The sequence below is a fragment of the Sturnus vulgaris genome, chromosome 11, assembly GCF_052056855.1.
Source record: "Sturnus vulgaris isolate bStuVul1 chromosome 11, bStuVul1.hap1, whole genome shotgun sequence".
In the NCBI taxonomy this organism is placed as follows: Eukaryota; Metazoa; Chordata; class Aves; order Passeriformes; family Sturnidae; genus Sturnus; species Sturnus vulgaris.
This window is the reverse complement of record NC_142253.1, coordinates 20559739-20583938: the sequence shown is the minus strand read 5'-3', so window position 1 is coordinate 20583938 and position 24200 is coordinate 20559739. Positions and strand designations below refer to the sequence as shown.

Here is a 24200-nt window from a genome sequence, read left to right as displayed (position 1 = left end):
GTAAATGGGAGCTTGAGTGGAAACTGATGGTTCATTGTTTTCTGCTATTGCCTCCACATTTTATTACTTACTCAGATATCAGTAGTTTTATCAAACTGTTTGGGGAATAATATAAACCAAATTTGTCAGTGTGGTAGCGCCTAAATTTGGGGAGGTTTAAGGATAACTTAAATGCATTTTCATTTTTTGCTAGCACAGAAAGGATGCAGGATTATTTTTGGCTTTGGAATTTCAAGTAGTAGAGTTCTGGAGGAGAGAGAACTCAAAGGCTTTGTGTCTGGATAAAATATTACCCTTCTGCTTTAGAGAGATGCTGCTGCAGAGCTTTGTTTTTTTCAGTAGCAGAAGATTAAATACAGCACAAGCGTTTTAAAAATGAAAAAATGGCAAGTGCATTTTTTTCAGACAAATTTATAACTTTATTTTAAATAAAATGTTTTCTCTTATGCTAATTCTTCGGAGCAATAATTTTCCACAGGCACATTTGGTGGAAGGAATATTTCACTTTGTTTATCTGATACCTTTCAGGTGACCAAGATTTTTCAGAAGAAGAAGAACTCTGTTACATACAGTTTTCGACAGTCCTTTTCCCTCTATGGAATGCAAGTTCTTCTCTTTGAGAACCAGTGTAAGTATTTCCTCTCTTTTTAGAGGACCACTTGGTTCATTAATAAAACAAAAATTGTGTAAAAGAAAGGGATGGACAGGACTTGATTCTGAGTTTAGGAATAAAATTGCTCTGGATTTAACTTAGTCCTAAAGTTTAAAGCAAGATGCTGTCAGTATATAAAATAGTTTTTTGGTTGTAGTCAGAAGCCAAATCTCCCCAAATGTGTTTGTGATTATTTGTAAAGAAAAAAGGATTGCCAAGAAACAAGCACATCTGTTGCTGAGTCAGTGGTACAGTTAGCTGGAACTGAGTGATAATAAGTAATGACTCTTATAAAGATATTTGTAATTCCAAACACTATTTAATTTATTTTCCTGATTTATGGCTTAACTTTGCCTAGATAATGTATGCTACCTGAAATTTAAATACAAAGCATAAACTTTCATTTTCTGACACCTTTTGTTTATGTCTCTTACAATCTGCATCAGTCCAATGTTCTTTTTATCTTTAGTGCTTCTTAGCAGACAAAACCCCAAATAATTTAACTAAAATCCTCCTCCTAAGCCCATAAACAGGATCAGTAGTGACAGCAGAGCAGAGTTGTTGGTGTGGTACATAGGGAGACAGCCTGACTGAATTCATGGTTTGTGGCCAGATCTTCACCCCCTGATAAATTGGGTCCAGCCCAGTGTGAGCTGCAGTAGTTCCTGTGCTTTTCTGTCATAGAAGGTTCTTAGTTTTGCCTTGTCCTTGAGAATGTGCTCCCTAAAAATCCAATGCTGTTACTGAGTCAAAGCCTCTGGAGATTTCCAAGGGGAAGGTTTTGCAGAGCTCACAGCAGCTCTGTAGCCCACAGATTGTTTCTATGCTTCCACATGCATTCTCTCTCTCTTGTGAATGCATTATATGATACAAAATTCAGTTTTGGAGGGGAAGGCTAAATACGTCTGTCCTGGATTCTACTAAAAATAGAAGGATCTCTGATGCCATGTTAAATAAAATGTATTTTAAAAATACAGGCATGCTAAGTAGAAACACTAATCAAATAAATTTAAAAATCACTATAGTGAAACAAGAAGTAAAGGATTGGATTCCTCCCAGTAAACTGGAGGCATTTTAACTGAGACACTTCAGGAGGGCTTCTGAGTTGAATTCACTGCAGTGAATGAATCAGTGAACAGACTCTAATATTGGTGCCTCTTAGGTGGGATGCACAATTTTCTGATTGGGAAAGAGAAGTATTTGTCCCCTTTTATTTGTAAAATTCAATATTCTTGGTCTCCCCTGGCCCCAGCAAGCTTTGGGCTGTTTTGGCCAGAGTCATCAGTAACTCTGTGTGGAGCAGCTGTTCCCTCGTTTCAGGGGAATAAAAGTCAGTGTTGCTACAGCAGAAGCAGCAAAAATATTGGTTTGGCTGCTGGTGAAGTTGAGCAAATGACTAGTACTGGTGATAGAAGAATTGACTTTTAATGATAGAAGTCAGTTATGTTGAGGGATAGATGAGCTCTAAAAGGGAAAACATATCACATATCTCTAATAAGTAAATAGGCCATAAGGGAAAATCACTAACAAAATACAGAGGGGGAGCAGATCACTTAGGAGAGAGTGTGACTGAAACCAAGAAATATTGATGTGAAGGTTTCCTGATACTTGATCAATACAGTGGAGAGAAATATCTCTGGTAATAAAATCTGTGTGTTTGTTATGTGGAAATTCCTTCTTGGCTCGTATGTGGGGGCAGCCCTGGTAACTTTGGGGTTGCTAGGTTTCCTTGTGTGGTTTTGTAAACATTTTTATTCTTGCCCCTGGAGTGGTACAGAGCTGTTTGCTGCATTCCCTGTGCCAGTGTTCCTAACCTCCCACCTGAGCCTGCCCAGTACTGGGACCCCCTGGCTTCTGTGTGAGGTATTGACAGCAAATCTCAGCAAAACTCCCAAATCCTTCCCCTCAGGACCATTTGAGCCTCGGGGCAGTTGCTCTGTTTTCCCTGAGGATTGTAAATGGATTTGCTTCACTTTTAGTTGCAGCTTTGATCTGGGAGTTTAGGTACCTTAAAAAAAGCCAAAGTTAAGGTACCCTGAAAAAGCCAAAGTTAAGGTACCCTAAAAAAGCCAAGCACGTGCACTGGTTTCTCAATAGTTGAAGTCTTGTTGAAACCTCATGGCTTTGAGGGAGGGGAGTGCTTCACTTTATCTGCTGGCTCTTGAGGGAGAGAGGTTTTAGTACATGGGAGCCCTTGAGATTGGGCTCAAATACTGAAGTAAATATTTGAGAGCTTTAGCAAACCGAGAGGGGAAGGCAGCTGAGTAAAAGAAAACATTGAGTTAAAATGCACACGTTGAGGTTTGCTTACACCCCATTGCTCCAGTCCCTGCTTCAAGCAAAGACTGATTTGTTTTTTACAGTGGGACATACTTTCATTCTGAGTATCTTTCTGTAAATGAGCCTTCTGTCCCAGGAGATATTTTTGACCAGCTGTTAAAATTTCAGAAGAACACCTAGAAAAGAAGAAAAGACATTTTCCTGAAAAATCTGCTTTTTATTAATAAAAGTCCATAATATAGGTCAAAAGAAGTGTAAAAAAACCAAATCAGTCCTTTTACTTTTTCAGTATGTGATTTCACTGATACTTTTAACTTTATTTAAAAGAAAAAAAGGAAAGTAGGATGTACAGGGAACACAGTCTAATAGGAAATACTAAATCTGTACCTGTTTGTCTTCCTGCAAATGGTGAGTTAAAAGTAAAAGACAATTTGAAATGTCTTGAAGTAGCCTTTGTGCTCAAGCAAAACTTTGGTCACAAGTGGGTAAGGTAGATCATGGGATCTATTCTATGGAAGAAATATTATCCCCTTAGTTTTTGCGCTTTTTTTCTGCTGTTTTTGATATATATTGTATATTGTACCTTAAGGGTAGCAGCTACATAAAGATATTTGTTCAGTATTTGACTGTTGACCTGCTCCAATGTACCTTAGAGATTTTATTCTAATTTTGTGCTGTCAGACTTTTATTTCTCTGACTTTGTATCCTCTGTGGTAATATTAGTAAAAAGCTTTCAGTTTTGGTGGGTATTTTTATTAAAAGAAAAGTAATTGTAATAATCAGAGCTTAGTTTTTCTTGCCTTTTTCTTCCAGATTATCCTAATGGCATTCGGCTCACGTCAGCTGTTCCAGGAGCAGATATCAAAGTACTCATAAATTTCAATGCACCAAATCCTCAGGACAGGAAGAAGTTTACAGATGATTTGAGGGAATCGATTGCAGAAGTTCAAGAAATGGAAAAGCACAGAATAGAGTGTAAGTACAAAGGTACATATAATAGAGCATTTTCCAGCTAATCAAACTAAGAAAATTCTGAAGATGTGTATAACGATTAGAACTCCTTAAAAGTTCTGAATCATGTGGGTTTTCCCATGACTTTGCCTCAAGAAGAAGGAAAAAAACCAATAATTCCTTAAGCCCCATCTGAGTTCATTGACTCCTATTTACTGCAGTGTAGCTGCAGTAGAATTTATCCTGGACAAGCTGCAAATAACAATGGACAGAGGAGAGCTGGGTCTGTGATTTGTAGTATAAATTACAGCAAGAATTTTAGGGATAATGTGGACAGAGGACAGATGGATCTGTGATTTGTACTGTAAATTCCAGTAAGATTTTAAGCATAATTTGGACAGAGGACAGATGGATCTGTGATTTGTAACATAAATTACAGCAAGAATTTTAGGGGTAATTTACCTCACACTGAAATTCCCAATGATAGCCCTTCCAATAAGCTTCACAGACTTTTTCTTCATTTCCATGTTGCAATTCCTGTAGTCAATAAGGAAACCGTGGTCCAAACTGATTTATTTTGCTGGTAGTCCCGTGAGTGTCCAAACACGAAATTTTATCCCATTTTTCCAAAAGAGGTCCTGATCCATATCCAGCTGTTGGTAGTGATGCCCAGAGAGGCTCCCTGGAACAGAGGCTGTACAGTGTTAAAGGAATAAAGTAGGGATTTATTAAAAGCCCTTCAAGGGCAGTACAAGAGCCTGGCCATGGCTACACCCAGGATGGACCCAAGATGGACCCTGTGTCATGAGTTTTCCCACTTTTATAAGTTTGGGTCCATTTCCATATTGGGGTTCATTGTCCAATCCCAGCTCCAGGTTCTGCAGTCCCACCCTCCCAGATTCTCTCCTCAATTCGCTGCTGTTTGCACTTTTTGGGGCTGAAGCTGCAGCGATGTCCTTGGTTCTGGGGCTGGAAAAGGATTTTTCTCTGGCTAAGCTGTGAGGAGAACGTGCCAGCACTTTATATGCAGTTCAGAGTTATACACTAAGGCAGTACAGAGTCTGGAAAATAGGACAGCTAAATCTCAAGGTATCAGCAGAGGGGCTCAGCTCCTGTCTGGCGTTCACTCCACTCCCAGACACAGGGATGTTCTCGGTTGTTTTATCCCCATGAACACCAATGTAAAAGCCCCCGTGTGTGTTGCAGCCGAGCTGGAGAAGCAGAAGGGGGTGGTGCGTCCCAGCATGTCGCAGTGCTCCAGCCTGAAGAAGGACTCCGGGAACGGGACACTGCCCAGGGCGTGCCTGGATGACAGCTACGCCGGGGGCGAGGGGCTGAAGCGGAGCGCGCTCAGCTCCTCGCTGCGGGACCTGTCCGAAGCAGGTAAGCGCTGCCTCTCCTCCCTGGCTCTCTGCATGCACAGCTGCCTCCACCATGCCCACGGAGCCCAGCTCGCTCTGGGCCTCCGGAAATAGCAGTGTTGGAATCGCACACTTCCAAATAGCTTCCCCCTCCCCCCACCCCCGGCTCGTGGTTAATTTCTGTTTGTTTTTTTACCCTTGTTCTGTTAAGCGGCCACTGTTTGAAAGCATTTAAGCCGTTGTAGGTTGCTATAGAAACTTTTAAAGGACAGTGAAGACAGAGGAAAAATTGTAAGTTTTTAATCAAACGGAAATGATTGACTTGTGCTAAGAGTAACTCGCTTAGTTTTCCTTGATTTTTTTTTTTCATCTCCTTTGCTTTTTCCCCCTTATAAAGTAGACCTAGAAAGGGAAGGAAAGCTCCTGGTCTCTGTACATTCTGTGCTCAAGTGTACCTGTGTTACCACCTGGATGAATGAAATTGAGTGAAGCCCTACTAAATTCTGTCTAGAACTGTGTAACTCAGTGTGTCCCTGATGCTCTTTCCTTGTTTTGTAACTCAGACACAGTTCCTAATTCTTGCAAAAAGAGGTTATTGTGAAGTTCTCTTGGCAATAGAACCAAAGAAGCCCTAGTGGTGGACAACAATGCTCATAATCCATACAGCCACTGATGTGTGTTAAGTTTTATTAACTGATTAAAGACTGGAAAGCAGTGGTGGTGTGAATTTTTACCCAAAGCAAGCCAGAGGAAGTTGGGCATGCTCTTATTTGATGGTTTGCCTCACACCTGGTATGTAATCTTTCAGTGTTAAAGATTCTTGTCACTGACAAGAAGTCTTATCTGAGCACTGTGTCCACTCTTCAGAAAGTATTTCCAGGGACAGTAGCAACCCTATTTTTTAAAATTATTTGGTTTTTAGTTCACAGGCTGTGTTGCATACTTTGCTTTGTTCTTTCAATTGCAGTGATGATGTACAGTGTAGTCTTACTTTCAATATTCTGTATATTTTTGTTAGTAGACACTACTTACTGATTTCCTTTTCTTTTAACTAAAGAAGAGATTTTAGCTATGCTGCAATAAATAAAATTGTTGTAAACTGAAATGATAGCCTGTGTTTTGTGGGTATAGGTATGTGCATACAAATATGTAGAGAGTGAGCTCTTTCAATTCTTTTCTTCTCTGTTTAGGCTTTCATACTCACATCTCCATGTGCTTCATTAAAAGACTTAGGCCCTTGATCCAAAATCAGGCTGAAGTTGAATATTGGTGCTTGCTTGGCACCAGTGGATTTTAGATCAAGCCCTAGTCTTCACCACTCTTACCTCTCAGATTTGAGGATACTTCATCATCCTTTTCTGTTGTTTTGGTTTTATTTCATTAGAATGAGAACTACCATATTGTTAATATGTGAGTTCAGTGGGTATCTGTACCTAAATGTGATTGATGATTAATTTTTTCATTCCATCAGAATTACTCATCTCTCTCTTTCAAACACTGCCATGTATTTGAATTCATATTATGGGTTTAATTCAACAAACCAGCATTTGTAATCACAAACACATTTCACAGGGCATGCCTACAGCTGGCATGCTTATTGCTGAAAATAACCTTTTTCCATGACAAAAAGTAGAAATCACTCACAGACTGCAGGGTTTATCAATGCCTTTGTTAAACCCAACTAAACTTAATTTTAACTTGAAACAGCTGAGAATTATGGAGAGTTTCTGTTTGGTCTTGTGCAGTGCAACTGACTTGAGAAATTACTAGCCTGTTTTTTGCTTTGTTACTTGGTGGAGTGACTTCAGGGGTATGATCCATATCTTTCCTGCCTTCTCTCCGAGAATAGCTTGCATGTGAGGCTAATTTTATTTTTAATGTGGGAGAAGTGATCCATAGAAAAGCAAAGAAATCTCTCTCAGTTAGGAAGATACTGCACCCCAGTGACTGTCCCATATTAAATTGCTTCTCTGAAACAGGACTGAGTTAGGTTGCCTCAAATCCTTTTGTGGATGAAAAACAGGATCAACAAGGAAGAGGAACAGGAGAGTGTGGGCCTGTAGGAAAGTGGATTTTTAGGAAGACCCTTTCTACATTTAATCAGAAAAAAATCTAACAAACATGAGAAAATGGCCTGGTTGCATATTTATGCAGGAAGGCAGGTAAATGTCCAGTGAACACTGCAAACCCAAAATTCAAACTGTTTATTCAGTGAAGGGAAATGTGACTGAACAGCATCTGGCTGCACAAGTACATGACAGAGCTATTTAAGAAAACAATCCATTGCTGTCCCCCAGACATCCCAGTAAATGGAGGCTGTGGAAAGTGACTTTAAATTTCTCTGAGTGGCAATTCAGAAGCTTCTGAGATTTAACTAACAAATGCTGACACCCTGACTGATTCTGCCTCTAAGCTGGAAATGCACAGAAAAGCAGGATTTGTCCATCAGGAATCCTTTCCTGAGGGTGGTTCCATGCCTTTGCCACAATAGCTCAACTCCCAGCTGTGCAAGGGGTATGCTGAGGGTCTCTTCATCTGAGGGATGCCGTTGTTCCTTGTGGATTGACAGTTCTTTCCATGGAATATAAAACAGAATGTGACATCCAAGTCTTCCAAGATGCTAATGTGTCAAAAATATTTAGGACTTTCTTTTTCTCTAAAGAGAAATGAATAATTTTTATTGCACATTCTTGAGCTATAGTCAAGGAAGAACTGAATTTAAGTCTTCCAGACCTGGAAATTCTTAATTTATATGAAAATATTAGAAGCCAGACAAATTTTAATGCATCTAAAGCTGAGTTTTATGAGTTTACAGAAGGATGGGAAAAGTGTGATGTTGCCTCATGGCCACTGTTCCACAGAAAGAATTATTTGGTCACTAAAGGAGAGCAGGAAGGATTGGACTGGTTGTGTTTCCCATTCTGTTTCTCTCCCACTTTTCTGGACTGATTTTAAGTTTTTAATTTGAATTCCAGCCACATTGAGTTGCTGAGGAACCCAGCACTTTTACATTGAGTTTGCAGTGGAATTCAAACTTTATTCCCATATCCCTAACCTGTAAGCTGGGAATAATATTTACACACTGAACTGGTTTAAAAATTGCAATTTTCTTGTTTGCCCCAGTATCCCACAACTGGCACAGCCAGGTAGTACTGCCCAAGTGAGGGTGGTACAGTGCTTCCTATTACTGGGAGCTGGGCTAGTCTAAAACAGCCACAGATCAAAAAAAAATTAAACCAAACCAAAACAAAAAGTATTTCCAGGATTAAAATAATTCTATTTCAGTGTGAGATCTTAAGACTGTACCTGTTTCACACAGAAAACAAGGTGAAAATATGAAGGTGACAGTCTTCCCCCCCTTCCCTCCCCCCAGTAGTGGTCTCTCTAATGACTGGAGAGAGTAATTTAATTAAAACTTTTTTCCAAACCTTTTCCCCAAGACACACGAACCCAGATCATAATACAGTGTTTAGCTATCAGTTATCTCACTGGCCCAGAAGAGTTTGAAGAACTACAGAGCAGCAGTGAGAAATGTTTCCCATGTACCAAGCTGATCTGCAGCCTGAGCTGTGAGATCACCAGACATCCTGTGATATGTCCTGCACATATCCATTTTGCAAGGTGCAATGGCTTTTATTAATGAAGCTCAGTTTTCTTTTGGCATGTTCAAGTTTGTAAAAATCTTGTAATCACTTCATATTTCTACTATAAATTTGAAATATCCTTAGCTCCTGCATATAATGCATGTTCATATATATGTTCATATATGGGACATACACTTGTGTAAGTTAAAGATATTTCTTACAAGGAATATTAATATCTAAGAGATAAGGTTAAAATAATTGAAGTTTAATTTTATAAAATAAATTAAAGCCTGCTCTAACAGCCTTAAAAAATTAAAGTAAGCGTAATATATTAAGCAAAACTAAGCTTCAGATTTCATAAATACCACCTTGCTTTATACCACAGCTGCTGATTATCCTGCCAGTACATGCTTAGATGCAATTCCAGTGGAGAGTCACCATTTCCCTGAGATGCATGTGAAGGCTGCAGCGCTAGGGAGGCCTTTCTGGGATGGGATGCCATCCTAAAGACCCGGGAACAGTCTGGAATAAACTCATATTGGCAGGGGGAATGCTCCAGGGGGTTTACTGAGTAGCCTTCCCATCACACTGCATGTCAGCACAGAATTGGGTTCAGTTTGTTTTTAAGAAAATGAATGAAGCCTCTATACAGCAATGGTGCCTATCTGAGGGAAATCACAGGCATTTGAAGTAGGATTTTTCTGTTTGTTCTTGGCTTTGCAAGTACTACTTTGCCCTGAAGTTATTCTGAGCAAAATTCCATCTGTCGCTCTCTGTCTGTATTTACTGTGTCCGTGGTTATTTGATCAGACTGTGACTCCTGCCATATGCAAAAGGCATTGGATTGTTGTGTTTTCCTTCATTTTTGGCCACGTTTAATGCCCCGTGTCAGCTCTCAGTCTTATTTGCAACCCTGACTGCTAAGTTCCGAGGTGGCTGCCGCAGTGTGTTTGCATCAGCAAGCAAGAGTGATTGGAGTGTTAATCAGTACTAATCCCGTTACCAGAGCAGAAAAATATCAAAGCCTGACTAGGAGTCAAAATAAGGGATTATCAAGCCCAGTTTTTCTTGGGGATCTCATAAGATAGTACAGCTCTAGTTTGACTGTAGATGAAGCAGTGAGCTTTTGACAAAGAGCCCATCCAGGGGAATTGTTCCAAATCCCAAATTTTACAAGTCAAACACAACACCTTGACCACAGATGCCTTCCCCTCAGTTTAATGTCACTGCAGAGGGGTTTGTACTGGGGAGCGACTCTTTATAGGAGGGGAAAATGTTCCAGTAGCCTGGAACTGTAACTCTTACGAGAAACTTGTGCCAAGGTAGCATCCTGTGACCAACCAGGTCAATGTTATGGTTATAAATCCAGCAAGTGGTAGTTTTTGATCATAGTGACCCTTTGGGTACTCTGAATTGTCCTATGAGCAGTTCCAGTGCTCCCTAGTTCTGATCCCAGGTACTTTTGGGGTGCCTGTGATGAGGGTATGTCATTAATTGGTTCAGTGATGCTGAAATCCTCACATTCTACCCCAAAACCACCTCCCAGACTAGATGATTCTGAAGGCAGCAGTGTGCCAATGCAGGGTGGAGATTGTCTTTGATATTTGGCCTTGCAGGAAAGCAAGGAGAGAGTGCTGAGAAGGCTTTGGTTTCTAAAGCCCTGCAGATTTTAGGGAAGCTCTGAGCACCTGAGGGCTCCTAAAAGCTTATCTTTGTTTCTACACCTTGCCAGGAAAGTATTTTGAAACTTTGGAAAGCAAAGTTCCACAAAGCTATCTTCTAAAAATCTGTATTTCCACTGCAGCCAGATGCTATTTTCCCTGCTTTCCCTCACTGTGAAGTGAGAAAGAAAATCTAGGATCCTGTGTCCTATACAGCCACTGAGGTGTTCTGGCTCTTTAGGCAAACAGTCTGGAGTTTCACCTGTGGGTTTAGGCAAATGTCTTTGCAATTTGAGACTGTTGGAGTACAAGTCCAACATGCTTAAAGATAAAGCACTGCACAGCTAAACAAACAAAATCTAGCCATAATGTCAAGACAAATTCCAGATTTACTGATCAAAAATTAAGTTTAGTTTTTTTTAAACCTCATGAAAGAAGATTGTATGAAATCCACTGAGGTTCAAAGCTGAAATTGAAATGATAAAATCGATGAAATTATAAAACTGATGAAGTGATAAAATTGATGAAGTGATAAAACCCATGAAGTGATAAAACCGATGCCCACACTGAAGTTCAGAATATTTCAACGTTAGATTTTGCATTTAAGTTAATGCCACCCCACAAATACATCTCAATGTTTAAAACAAAAAAAAAAACCTTCATGGCCGATTAGATTCCAGGAAACCAAACCCTTTAAAATCATTGCTGCTCAGCATCACAGCCACAGCACTAAACCTGCTCAGACACACGTACCTCGAGAATGGTGCAAATCTAGAAAAACCTCACCCCCACTCGTGCGAGTCGATTCCCACCAACAACAACCACCACCCTCCAAATTAGCACTGAACCCCTAAAAGCCCAGGCAGGTGCAGGGAGGTGCTGTCCCTGCTGGCCCTAAAGCTGTGGGGTTGTGTGGCGCCGTCGTGTCGCAGTCTCTAATCTTTGCTGTTGCATGTCCTGGGCAGGCAAGCGTGGGCGACGCAGCAGTGCAGGATCGCTAGACAGCAATATGGAAGTAAGTAGGAAGTTCCTGATGTCTAGCTGGATGTGATGATGTGCATTTCAAACCTTTCTTTTTTATACATACATATTTTTTTGCTCTTTTTTCTTCTAACATATATATATATATATATATATAACCTGCCTGCCACAAATAAAATGCATGCCTAGGCTACTCACTCTGTATTCTTCCAGCTTACAAAGCACTGACAGCTTGTTTTAGAGCAATGCCATTTTTGGTTTGAGCTAACCTTGTTCCCTTTGTTCCTGCAAGCATGGTTAAATGGATATGATGTGTCCTTTTGCCACCATTTCAGTCTGGTCCCAGCTTAAAAGCCCACTTGCTCTTTGTTGCCGAGTACACTGTTCTTGCTGTTTGATATTTAGCTACAACTATTGACTGTCATGCTCAACCATCCCCATTGCTTATTTTCGAGTTCAATTGCTAAATGTATGCAGTCATGACACCATGGAATTGCACAGATAGGGCATGGGAGGATAAAAAGATTATTCAGATAGGTGAATTCAATGTGGATTTCATGAGATTTCATTCATCTTCAAACCATTTATATATACTGTTCATGTCTCTGAATTCAGCTTGCAGATTTTTCTTTTTTTTCTCTTTTTTTTTTTTGGGTTTTTTTGGTTTTTGTTTGGTTTTTTTGTTTGTTTTTTTTTTGGTGTTTGGCTTAGGTAGATTGCAGTTTAAGTCTAGCACACTTTGCCTAAGTACTGTTATGCCCCATGACTCTTTAAAAATACAACTTCCAGCAACTAAATTCCAGGCTAAATAATAGAGAATGTTGGACCACAGGTCAGAATAATACAAGCACATAGAAATCTTAGTGGCAAAAATGATATGGTTCCATTTAACACAAAATTTAGAGGTAGGCCTGAGAAGCAGCACTGTCATGCATAGTAGTGGAAAACTACTATAAATAAAGATTTAAATACCATTTTAAAATCTGAACTGTAACATTTGCTGCTGTGTGCTTAATTAAGGTTGAATTTAATGTAGCTTTATTTTTTTGTGTGTGTGGTAAAAAAGCAAATATGGTATTTTTTGCAGTATTTTAAAATGTATTTTTCCTTTAAGAGCACACTCGTAGGTCTTGTATCATGTTACTCTTCCGTGACTTTTTTTTTTTTAATTCAAAGTCTTATCTTTTGATGTCAAAATACTGAGAGAAAAATCACTCGGTGCTTAACATCCCCTAAGAAGGGCACAAGTGCCCCATTGGCAACTTAGGGAAGGTGAAGATAAAATTTTCCCTAGAACTCTTTAACATAATCCACCCATGCGAACCCTAAAGGAGGAGTTTGTGGGTTGGTGTGAACTTTTTCCTTTTTTTTTTTTTTTTTTTAATTTTTTTTTTTTCCTTTTCAAACATTTCAAGATTTTTTTTTTTAATTTTTATTTTCTATTAATTTCTTTTTAGGGGTCCATCATTAGCAGTCCTCACATGCGCCGAAGAGCTACATCAACCCGAGAGTGTCCATCTCGCCCTCACCAGACTATGCCCAACTCCTCCTCCCTCCTAGGGTCCCTGTTCGGTAGCAAGAGGGGCAAGGCCCCGTCCCAGAGCCACGCGGCCCCGCAGGCCCCGCACCACGCCGAGGGCGCGGCGGCCGCTCCGCACCCGCACCACGGCCCCTACTGCCACCAGAACCCGCCGCCCTACCACCACCACCACCACTACCACCCGCCCCCGCACCCGCACCCGCACCAGTACCACCAGCACGGGCACGGGCACGCCCACGGCCCCTTCCTGCCGCACGGGCACCACGGCCCGCACCACCACGGGCCGCCCCCGCCGCCCGCCGCCAGCACCAAGCCCAAGCACAGCGGCATCAGCACCATAGTCTAGGCCTAAAGGCCTCCTCATGACTCTAGTTCTGAACAAGGCACTTGCAGGAAGCAACAAACCACACCGTTAGGCCGTTCCATGAGCTTCACGGCTTGCCGTTCCTAAATAAAATCATTCCGGTTAGCCCAGGCCATCCTGGTTTTACTTATCTACTGGATAGATGCTCACCACCATCTGGTTAGGTCTTATTTCCAAACTTGCCTTGAAAACGTGCTGCTTGCTGAATCTGAGGAAAGCTACCTTTTACACCCAACCCCTGGACAATTTTACACGCATAATGAAAAGTTAGCCTATGGAAAAAAAACAGGGAAAAAAGTGAGACAGAACCAAGTGTTGCATTCTTGCTCTTTTATTCTCAATGGGCAAAAAAAAAAAATAAGTAGACCTGATATGGTTGATGAAAGTACGTAAGTAAACTTTATATAATATAAATATATACATATAAATATATATATATACTGTATAATTAACATTTGTGCTTGGAAAGAAATTTTTTCAGTCCACAAAACTAGCAATATAGACTTTACAAGGAATTCCACTTACTTGATAGGACAGTATAATAGATGAATAGCATATGAAAGAGTAGACCAAAAACATTAAACATTAGAAACCAATTTCAAACATTTCAATATTTTCATCACAAGTCCTCCGGACCTGTTAAGATTTCTAAGCAATCATTACTAAATGTGCCAAGTAACATAGCATTTAAATGTTGTAGTCCAATACTGCTTTGTATAAATCCTTATTTTATTAACACGATGATACCATACGTAATCAGTATTAGAGCTGCTCTGCTATTTCAGGTAAGCAAACTCGTTAAGATGCAGTAATTATTCCGTAGCAATGGAGGGTGCCCACTTACCAGGGGGCACCTCCAAGCATTGGTCACACAAGTTCTTAGACACTTTAAAGGCTGTGATAACTGTGAATTTACATGATCCACATTTCTTTTGTAAGCATATGGATTGAACGAGCACACGGGAAGAGTTCCGCCAGGTGCATGTAAACACTGCAAAAACATTCATCTCAAACATGAAAATGGCAAATCTCCATCCTTCTCAGCTACTTTGGTTCCTGTTTACCATAATTTCTCATTTCTACCCCCAGCAAAGCTGAATTCTAGTCCAGAGTGTTTCCAGTGGAAGTGCTCTTAAACTTGAAGGTTTGTTTTAGAATTTAATATAGGGTTTTTATATATATATATATTAAAAAAAAATCTGTAATTCCATGTAGCCATGTGCTAGCAACGAAGTGGCTTTACCATTTTTACTCATCACATTTGTTAGTTTGAAGCACCCAGCACTCAGCAGGCTGAGTTTATGCTCAAACCCTCCCTTCCATAGTCCAGTTAGTTGCAAGACATCACATAAAAATAGGCTGTGCTGTTGTTGCTTATGTGTTGTAACCAAACCATTTGCAAATTTCTCTACAATTTGTATCCCAAAATCCTGTACAAAGTTATCCATGGCACCTACTTTGTAGTTTCAGCACTTTGAGCCACTGCAAGGACTTAACACCTAAACAGTAGAGACAAAGGAATCACAACTGCAAAACTGTACCAGCCTAAAAGCAAACCTTGAAGAGGATGAGCAAAAAGTTCCAGTAAGAGATGGGTAAAAGTAATCAAGCTCCAACCAGTCGGGTTTCTGTGTAACAGTAATAAAAGTGTCCCAAATTAGGAGGACATGGGAGCAACAGAGTGACTTTGTCACGTTGGCTTGCTCATGGCATCTCTAGCGTGGGGAGGATGGGAGAGGTTCAGTCATTTTTTCCCTTTCATACCATGGATACCACAATACCAGCAAAACTGCAAGCTGAGCACTTTGTTCACCTCCACAGAGAGCAAATACAGCAATCTAGAGTTTAGCCTTTTGTTCCCAGCAGTCCACGTTTGTTTCACACATGTGCAATATGTTTTCCCCTTCTGCTCCTTCTCCTCGGAATGATCTCCATGAAAAGAAAACAAGTGATTATTATTTTTCTGTATCACTCACTCTATTCTAAATTCTGCGGCTTGCCTTAAGAGGGCTCACATGGGTCTCTTGAGGCTCTGTTCCTTGCAGTTTAAAAAATATATACTGTTCTTATAAGGGAAAGTAGAACTGTCTGCATGTCATCTAATGTTATTAGTGTGAGGCTACACTCTACATATTGTATAATTGCAAAATATATCAGTGTTACTGTTGATATTAGTTGAAGTAAAGTGATAACATACTTCAATATGTAGACTTTTCTTCCTACATCTGTACCAATAGTAGAGTCTAACTGTTACTTATAGGTTGTTCCAGAAAAGATAAAGAACCATTTAGGTGCAAACATCTCTCAGAAACTGCATCTTTTAATTAAAACAGAGGTGAGAAAGCTCCTCTTCACTGGGCGACAGGCTGTACTTGTTTCAAATGAAGAGGCAAAATGAAAGTAAAATTCCTGTATATGGAATAAAGGCAGAATATGCAGTAGCGGTGGAGAGGAAAATTTTACTCACTATGTTGATTAACACTGAAGATGTTAAATCTCCCAGGTCCGCATTTGCTTTATGTTTAAAAAACCCTTTCATTCATTTAAATTAGAGTTACATATAAATATTCTTACTTAAACAGTAAGCCACAGTTTAATGCCTGACCACTGATTTTCCACGTGCAATCAATGTATTTGTGAACCAAAGTGTTGAGGAGATGTCACAAACGTGCATGCACAGAAACATTTCCACATGATTCCATGGACACTGGGGAGGAGGCTGTGCCTGCCCTGGGCATGCAGGGGGTGCAAAATCACAGATTTGATGTGAGGGATTTGAAATCACAGATCATTTGGAGGCTGGTTAGAAACCAAAACTGGTCACGTGAGAGCACAGGATTTGGAAACTCTGTTCTTTCAAGCCAAGGAGGAGAAACAGTGGACTTGACATTTTCTTTTTCCTAGTTCTGTTCTGTTTTGTTTCTTAGACTGTGTGTTTCTGTGTACTCCAACCAACCAAACGTGTCTTGGTGTCAGCACAAGTCTCCAGAGCTTTGCTGCTTGTTTAGGGTTGGAGTAAAACCTCTCTGACTCCGTCCTTGATCAACAATGGCTTAGAGCAGTGTGGGTCATACCTAGAATAGGAGAATTCCAGCATTTAACACGGCATGGGGTTAAGAAAATGAATTAAAATGAATTCTTCAGACAGCAGGCAGAAGTAGAATGGAGAGGGTTTTTTCTCAGATGCCATTGCCAATTACAAACTGGTACAGAAGTGCACAGAGTTACCGTGGTTCTCTCTTCCCATAAATGATGTGGCAAAGCAGTAATGCTGATTTGAACAAATGAAAGGAAAACGTAATGAATGAAGGTGTGGCAACAAAAAAAAATCTTTTCTGGGACAACAATTAAATATATATTTGGGGTTTTTATTTTTTTAAGTTAAAAATGAAATGTAAAACAATGTAAAAAACCAAAAAATCAAAGTTCATCCTAATATAATGTGCGTCTTGTATTGCTAAAAAAAAAAGTCTAACATACAGTGTAGAATGATTTTCCCATCATGTACTGCATGCAGCAGAAGCCTCTTGTTTCTTGATAAAATGAGCTGAAAGACAGTCAGCAGATATTTAAACACTGAATCTCTAGATGTTGACTTGCTGTTCCATATGAAGCTGTGTGTTTTCTGCAGTTAAGCATGCATTTTGCTGTTCCCTTGTAAAATACCATCGCACTTCTTGCCTGCAAAATGGATTCTCGTGTATATATTTCAAAGAAAAGTGGAACCAATAACAAGATTCAATTTGGAAAAGAGAAAAGGGGGTGGTGAAAATGGGACCAGTAGGGGGAATGGAGAATTCTCTAAATTGTACATAGTGTGTAAATTAGCATTACTATAAGTCTGCAGTCACTTTGAGGTTGCCTATCTTCTGCTAGGAACTTAAATCAGCTTTGAGTTGTATTAAACTGTTAGAATTAGGTCTTGAATGCAGACTGTTAAAGACTTCAAAAATCATTATGCTTACAAGAAGCTTCTGTTCTGGGGAGGCTTGAGACCCCTTTTGTAACTCTGGGGAAGAAAGGAGTGCTTTCATTTTAATATGCATTCTGTTTGTAAGTAGTATCAGACCCTATTGATGTAAAACTATAACTGTGATCATGTGGAGAAATCAAATAAATAATTTAAAACTCTTTGCTTCTCATTTTGTGCAGTCCCAAAGCTTCAACTCTTCATATTTGAAACGAAGGAAATTCCTTCCAATGGTATCCTGGCCCCACTGAGGCAGTGGGATTTCTGCTGCTCACTTCAGAGGGGCCAGGAACTGAAGATCAGGTGGTGGAGGTGGTGAGTGGAGTCTGTGACCCCTTCTCACTCAGCTTATATTGGTGTGGTGGTGCTGTAATAAATTCAGTTCTAGAGTCTCTAAAGAGCAATGGATCCAACATGCAGATGTGCAGACAGACAGGGAGGCAGTGACTCCAACATGCAGATGTGCAGACAGACAGGGAGGCAGTGCAGAGGCCCTGGTGGACAATTCCCAAAGCCCTCGAGCCCTGGCCAGTGCTGACAACTTGGAGACCTTCTCGCCCAGGAGCTGTGTGTCCAGCTGGCCCCAGGTGGCCTCAGGAGCTCCCATCCAGGGCACTTCTGCCCTGCCTGGGGAGGGCCCCGTTTGTCCTTGCCAGGGCCAAGTCCTGGGCTGCTCTGTGGAACCCCCCAGGAGCTGGAAGTGCCTCTGTGGCCACGGGCAGGGAGCCCTCACCCCACCACTGGGTAAGTACAGCCCAGTTACTCCTTGTCCTCTCTGTTTGTTGTGTGTCTCAGTTTCCAGCCCAGAAGGATACTTTGCCACACGTGGCCTTCCCAGTATTTGAGTTGCATCCTGCAGTTATACTTTGGTAATCACCTGTGGGGTAATCATTGTGCTCTCACCTTTGTGCATTTCCAGCATGTCCAGGGCATTGTAGTGTGTCTGTAAAGCCTGGCCAAGCTAATGCTCAGCTGTCAATTAAACTAAATACTATGTTTGCTTCTGTTTCCTATGAATTTTAGGAGAGTCTTGAATTATTTTCTGGGAATAATCAACTGTGACCTCTTTCTGAAGGGCTGTTAATTTCAGGATGTGCGTCTTCATCATTTATTTATTTTTGATAGGTAAGTACCCACTTACATCATCCTCTGTGCCACCTTCTGAGCTGTGGGACCCCTTAGAAGGTGACCAGTGCTTCTGTACCATAGAAACACCCTCTAGTGGAAGGAGAAGAATTTGCAGAGCTATTCTTCACTGATACTTCTATGCCTGGTTTAGAAACTGGGATTTGTAGAATTTTAATACGTTTTGAGAAGACAAGAGGTCTGCACGTGGCAGTGCACATACAGACTGCAGGAATGAGTTGTCATGCAATAAACAACTTTTCAAGCTCTTCTAGATAGCAACTTTTTAACAACATGTTATTTTCACAGGATTTTTTGTATTTTTTTTATTTGAAATAAAGAAATGCAAAATTAAAAGGATGAAAAACAAAACAAAGAAATTTAAATGTTTATCTGTATCTTTATTCATATTTTTGTTGACAATCAATGAATTCTACTTAACTTTGTTTTTTCCAGTTGGCCTAAATGATTGATTTTCATTCAGAGTTTCATAAAAACAGGTATAGTATTTTAACATGTATTTATTTTATCTTAGTAGTTGTGCAGTGTTTTATTCATATCCACCCTGTGTTACAGCTGCATTGAATGTACCTTTTCCAAAGGAATCAGTCTGGATTTTTACCCTTCCTAGTGATTTTTGCTGCTGTATTTTGTTGACATAAAATTCCTGGAAGAGAACGTAGCACAACTGGTCTAATAGAAATATCTAAACCACAGTATTTCAGTATTTCATTTTAGATGTATCTTTTAATAGGCCTTCTTTCTGTTTCCCATTATTGCAAGAATTAAAGCCAAATCCTGTATTACTCAGCAAACCTAAATAAACTGCAAGATGGGGCTGGTCGTGAAAGTTAGAAAAGCTTGAATTAATATTTCTGCTGGAAGTACTTCCTCAGCTAAACAAGATTTAAATTAAAGTTGTGTGGTTGATGCTGACTTGAAGCCATCACTTTTTTCAAATTTTTAGATGTATCAGTTTTGCCATGTGAATAAATGCATACTTTTAGGGATAAAATGAAAAAAAAAATCCCCTTTATTTAGCGTTTTTGCAGTAACTGAGATGTGAAATTAGCAGCATGGTTCATGAGACACAACAGCTGAAAGCAGCCACAGGGGCGTGCAATTCATCAGCTCTGCTGGGAAATGACACCAATGTAGCTTTCGTTTATTTTTCATACTTGGACACAGTGCTCATGGCGCAGGCAGGTCTGTGTAATGAGCAAAGCAAAAATAATCTGTCTCTAATAAGATGAGCAGAGGAAATTCATTCCAAGGCACATGAAATGTTAGGAGTGCATGATGGAAATGTCCTTGCAGCTTCTCTGCTCTGCTACAACACAATGCCTCGTTTCTGATGAGGAAATGGGCTCTGGGTTTGTGTCCAGGGAAGTGGGAAAAGCAGAGACTGTGCAGGAGTTCTGGGACTTAGAACTAAGTGGGATCAGAGTGAACCGGGGCTGGGAATGAATTCATTTAAACATTGCCAGTGTGATTTTGTAGTGACTTTTTTATAGGATCAGAGCTCAGCTGAGTGTGGGACCCTGCAGGGAGGTGCCCACCCCTGTGAGCATCTTTCCCTTCCACTAGCTCCCCATGTGCTCTTGGTTGATTATTCCTTCATTTTGCTTGCTAATACTCTTTTATGTCCATCTCCAAGAAGAAAGAACCTTTTTATTTAAGGATTCATCCTGTATATTCATCCTTGCCATCTTTCCGGTAGTCTTGTGTCTCTGCTTCTGCCTCAACCCTTACACCAGGCTCCAAAATGTGACTCTGCTATAATTAAAAATAACATCCAAAAAACCCCAACCAAACCCCAGAAAATCAACCAACCGAACACACCCCTGCAATCACCAGAGTTTGGGGTACTTCTCTTGTCCTTCAACCCCTGAGTTTGGAAGAGCAGCAACATTTTCCAGCCCAGTGACAAATGTGCTGAATTCAGACACTTTAAGCATCCCAGGTGTTTATAGCCCTGAATTTTCATGGCATTTCAGCAGGTTTTAAAAATGTCCTTGATTATGTGCTAACTCCTCTGTTATGCCAGCCTGTAAATTTTCAAAATCATTTGTATGTGTACTTTATGCCTAAAAGGGGAGATTTTTGTTCAAAGCAGAACTTTGTTTCTGCTCTTCCTATTTTTTTCCTACTAGTGCAACATGCAGCTTTCTGGGCTGTTGCAATATTCCATGACCCTGCTCACACATTTTCAGACTGCCAGCTTAGCTTCATGCAAAGAAACCCAAATACCTATACACATGTCTATACATTAGTAATGAACCACAGGGGATGTGTCCTGAACAATTCCTCTGACTGCAGGAATTGGAAATGACTTGGGGAAAAAAGCTGGTGAAAAAGCACTGGCATTTTGGGTCATTTGTTTCTCTTCCCAGATGTGAAAAGGGAGAAACAGATGCCTCATTTGGGATGGAGCAAGTTATTGGACTAATAATTATTAATGAAATGTTCCTGAGCTCATGGGAGCTCCTTCCTTCTCTCCAACATTAGAGTAATGAAGTTTATTTTGGCAAAGAGGTTCTTGACCCATCGCCCTTCTGTATTCATTAATAGTGCCAAGATGTGCTTTATCCAGTTACTGCAAGGTCTTTTTATAGCCACCCTTGGCCTCCCACTCATCACTGTCACCTGTGTGTGACATAAAACCAGCACTCTCCAGGCTGGCCTGCAGCTCCTTGGGTGCAATCACACAGCAACAGCTTCTTTCCTGCACTGAGTTCAGCTTATCTCCCCTCACAGAGCCAGAAATTGATTTCAGTACATTGTTTGGCCTATTTTCTCTTGCTTTAAAAATTAAATCTTAATTGGCTGTTAAAAGAAAAAAATTAAAATGTGAAATAAAATATAAAATACTTCAAAACATGAGGCAATTTAGGGCTTCCTTTTAATCTAACATGGCAGAGCTAATGGAAAATTTCCCTGCAAGTGCCACTTGAAGTTGTGAGGAATCCCTTTCACTAACAGAATGTATCTTTATTTTTCAGGTGGTTTCTTAGATCGCCACAGTCCAGTCAGTGTGGATGGACAACAGCTTGGACAAATTTATTTACGTATTTATACAGTGACCATATTAACGTCTGTGTTTCAAACACATCACATCACTTCCACAGCATGTAACCATGAGCCAAAGTGGAAATACCAGTTCCTTCCCTCACCTTTCCCAGGATTTCTTTTGTGAACCAGCTTTTAAAAAAATATTCCAAGCCAGGAGGTGATGCAATGAGCACATCATCACATGCCTGTGGGAAAGACAATTATCAATGTCAAGTGCAAAACTTTCATATCATCTGTCAGGTTGAAAAGGAGCAAACAGTGATTGTGCAAAGAGAGGAGGAATTTTGTGTATTTTCCTGGAAGTGCTGCAAAGCCTGGTGAATGTTTCTGTAAAGTAATTTAGTGACACTTTTTCAGTAAATATCTGTGTCTCAAAGAACTAAATGTTATCAGGTCTCATTTTATTATTGAATACCAGTTTTTAAGCAGCTGCTGGAAAAAGATGGAAGAACAAAAAGGAAAACTGAAGGGTAATTTTATTGTAGTAATTTACTGATCTCTATTTGTCTTGCATTAATTCCTTCTCAGAAAGGGAATTCCACTTCTGTGGGATGGGCCAAAATGGACATCAGTGTGGGAGTTGTGGTTGTTCACAAAATGGGAGTAATGAGGAGCTGGAACAGCTGAGGGATTAGTTGGCCCAGAAAGGGAATCTGAAATGATGGGAACACATGGACAAATACCTCAGTGGCAGAGACAGCAGGAGTCATAAATAAAAGTGGGGAAAGGAAAAGGTTGGGCGTGTTGATGGAGCAGAAGGCGAAAATACTGATACTTCTTTTTCCAGTAGATTGTACACTTCTGTGCAAGACAGTTTGAAGGTGTATCAGGTCAGGATGGGGGGATTCTGCAGAGAAGTGCAGCTGCCAGGAGTGTGATTTCAGCTGTGGCTGCACAGAGCACTGGAAAGCATGGATGGGACAAAATCTGTGGTGTGGCACCATTGGTGCCAGCACAGGAACAGAGCATTCTCCGTGCCAGTGATGGTCTGCTTGCAGTTTGATGCTGTAGGTGTGATATCACCCCTTGTGACTGGAAAAAACCCAGGTGTTTATTTAGGATATGCTCACAATGCCATCCTCATGCTTGCTGAATGAACACACAGGGTGGGGTGTGCTGGCTGCTGCTTCAGTTCTTTTGAACTTCCTGATGAGGCATCTTTTCCCTGTGCTTCCCAGCTGCCCAGCCTTGTTTTCACTGTTTGGATCATTTTGTTCAAGCAGTTTTTACCATGCTCTGTTTTTCCTTTCTTTCAAGCTGCCACATCACCCTTAGATCACGGGAACCTGCCTGACTTGTCTGAAGAGAGGGTGGCCTCAGTCCAGCCCTTTCATCCCTGATGTTCAGTCTGCGAGGTGCTGTGGGACCTGCACCTCCCCTGACCCCCAGGACGGTGAATTCTGCCCAGAGCTGGGATGTGGCACTGGTGTGGCAGTGCCACCCAGGTCCCCTCCGAGTGACATCGTGTGGCTCTGCCCCATTAACCCCGCGTGTCACGAGGCTGAGGCTTTTCCCCTTCTATCCATACCATACCATACCACGCCACGCCACGCCATGCCATACCATACCATACCTGCGGATACCCCACAGAGGCACTGACACCTCATCACTGCATCCCAAAGATTGCAGAGTGCTGCACCCAGCTCAACATTCCCCACCCATTGTTTCCTGGCAGGATTAGATTTTACCTCTTGCTTTTCCACTCTTCAAAACGAAAAGTAGAATAATGTTACTTAACAAGAGCTGAGCACATCCTTACCTTTTCCTGTCCCCTCACTCTCAGCCCTTCTTCTTCCCTCGTGCAGTACAGTCGAGAGGCAATCAACATGGCAATTTATTTGGATTACAAAATTAAAGGATTTTCATTTTACGAGCCATAAGTAAAGGTAGCAAAATAAGTGAGTTCATTAAGCCTGTGTTTACTTGTTCTTTTTGTAAATGCCATTTTGTCACATTCTGCAGTTCCACACAGACCAAAGCAAAATGAGGGCAGGTGGATATGGAGATGCCTAAAATGAGAGAGTAGCAGCCGACTTTAAAGGGATTATTTTATTTTAAAGAAGTAGGTCAAATAAATTAATTCTACCCTTGAGTAAATGAAGTTTAGCAGGCAGAAAGCTCTTCTGTGCCGGTGAGCAGCCGCAGCCACCTGCAGGTGAGGCAGCAGCTGTGGGGTGATGATGCCACAAACCTCCAGTACAGAAGGGGGAGCAGTGAGTGCTTCTCAACCAGATTTCAGTGTCGGGTACTCGGCTCAGTAATTTCACACGGCTTTGGCACTCGGTTTTTAAAAAAAGCCAAACCTGCTGCCAGAGGGATGGCGAGGAAGGGGAATGCTCGGTGCAGGGCACAGTGCTTTGTCTTTGCCACTTATTTATGAGTGGAAGGGAGCGTGGGGCTGCTCGGGGGAGGGCTGGACACCATCCTGCTCCGGCTCTTGACACATGGAGCAGGGGGAGTTAGGCTTGGATGGAGATGTTGGGACGATTTCCATGCACTCGGTTTGTCGCTCAGCGTGTGCCCCAGGTGCATGCGGGGATGCAGCGATCGCTGCCTGTGGTGCTATTCCCCGGCTGGCCTGCACCGCTGCCTCCGATCCAGGAAGGCGATTCAAAGGCACCCTGCACGCACTAAGAGCAGTTTCTCGGCGTGACCGTGC

The 24200-nt window shown here is 41.1% G+C and overlaps 1 protein-coding gene across 13 annotated transcripts in view; it reads left to right on the top strand.

Annotated features, from left to right (window-relative positions):
• Positions 1-17505, top strand: part of IQSEC1 (IQ motif and Sec7 domain ArfGEF 1) — a 283278-nt gene extending 265773 nt beyond the window's left edge. For 6 of the 13 annotated variants that reach the window (XM_088171711.1, XM_088171721.1, XM_088171717.1 and 3 more), the window contains 5 exons: positions 529-628; positions 3746-3919; positions 5090-5266; positions 11455-11504; positions 12928-17505. In XM_088171711.1, the coding sequence (XP_088027837.1) occupies positions 529-628; positions 3746-3919; positions 5090-5266; positions 11455-11504; positions 12928-13356 (930 nt within the window). In that variant the 3' untranslated portion in view covers positions 13357-17505. Of the gene's footprint in view, positions 1-528; positions 629-3745; positions 3920-5089; positions 6350-11454; positions 11505-12927 lie in introns of those variants that run through there. The other 7 variants (XM_088171712.1, XM_088171722.1, XM_088171716.1 and 4 more) reach the window with 3 other exon arrangements.
• The last annotated feature ends 6695 nt before the right edge of the window (positions 17506-24200 follow it).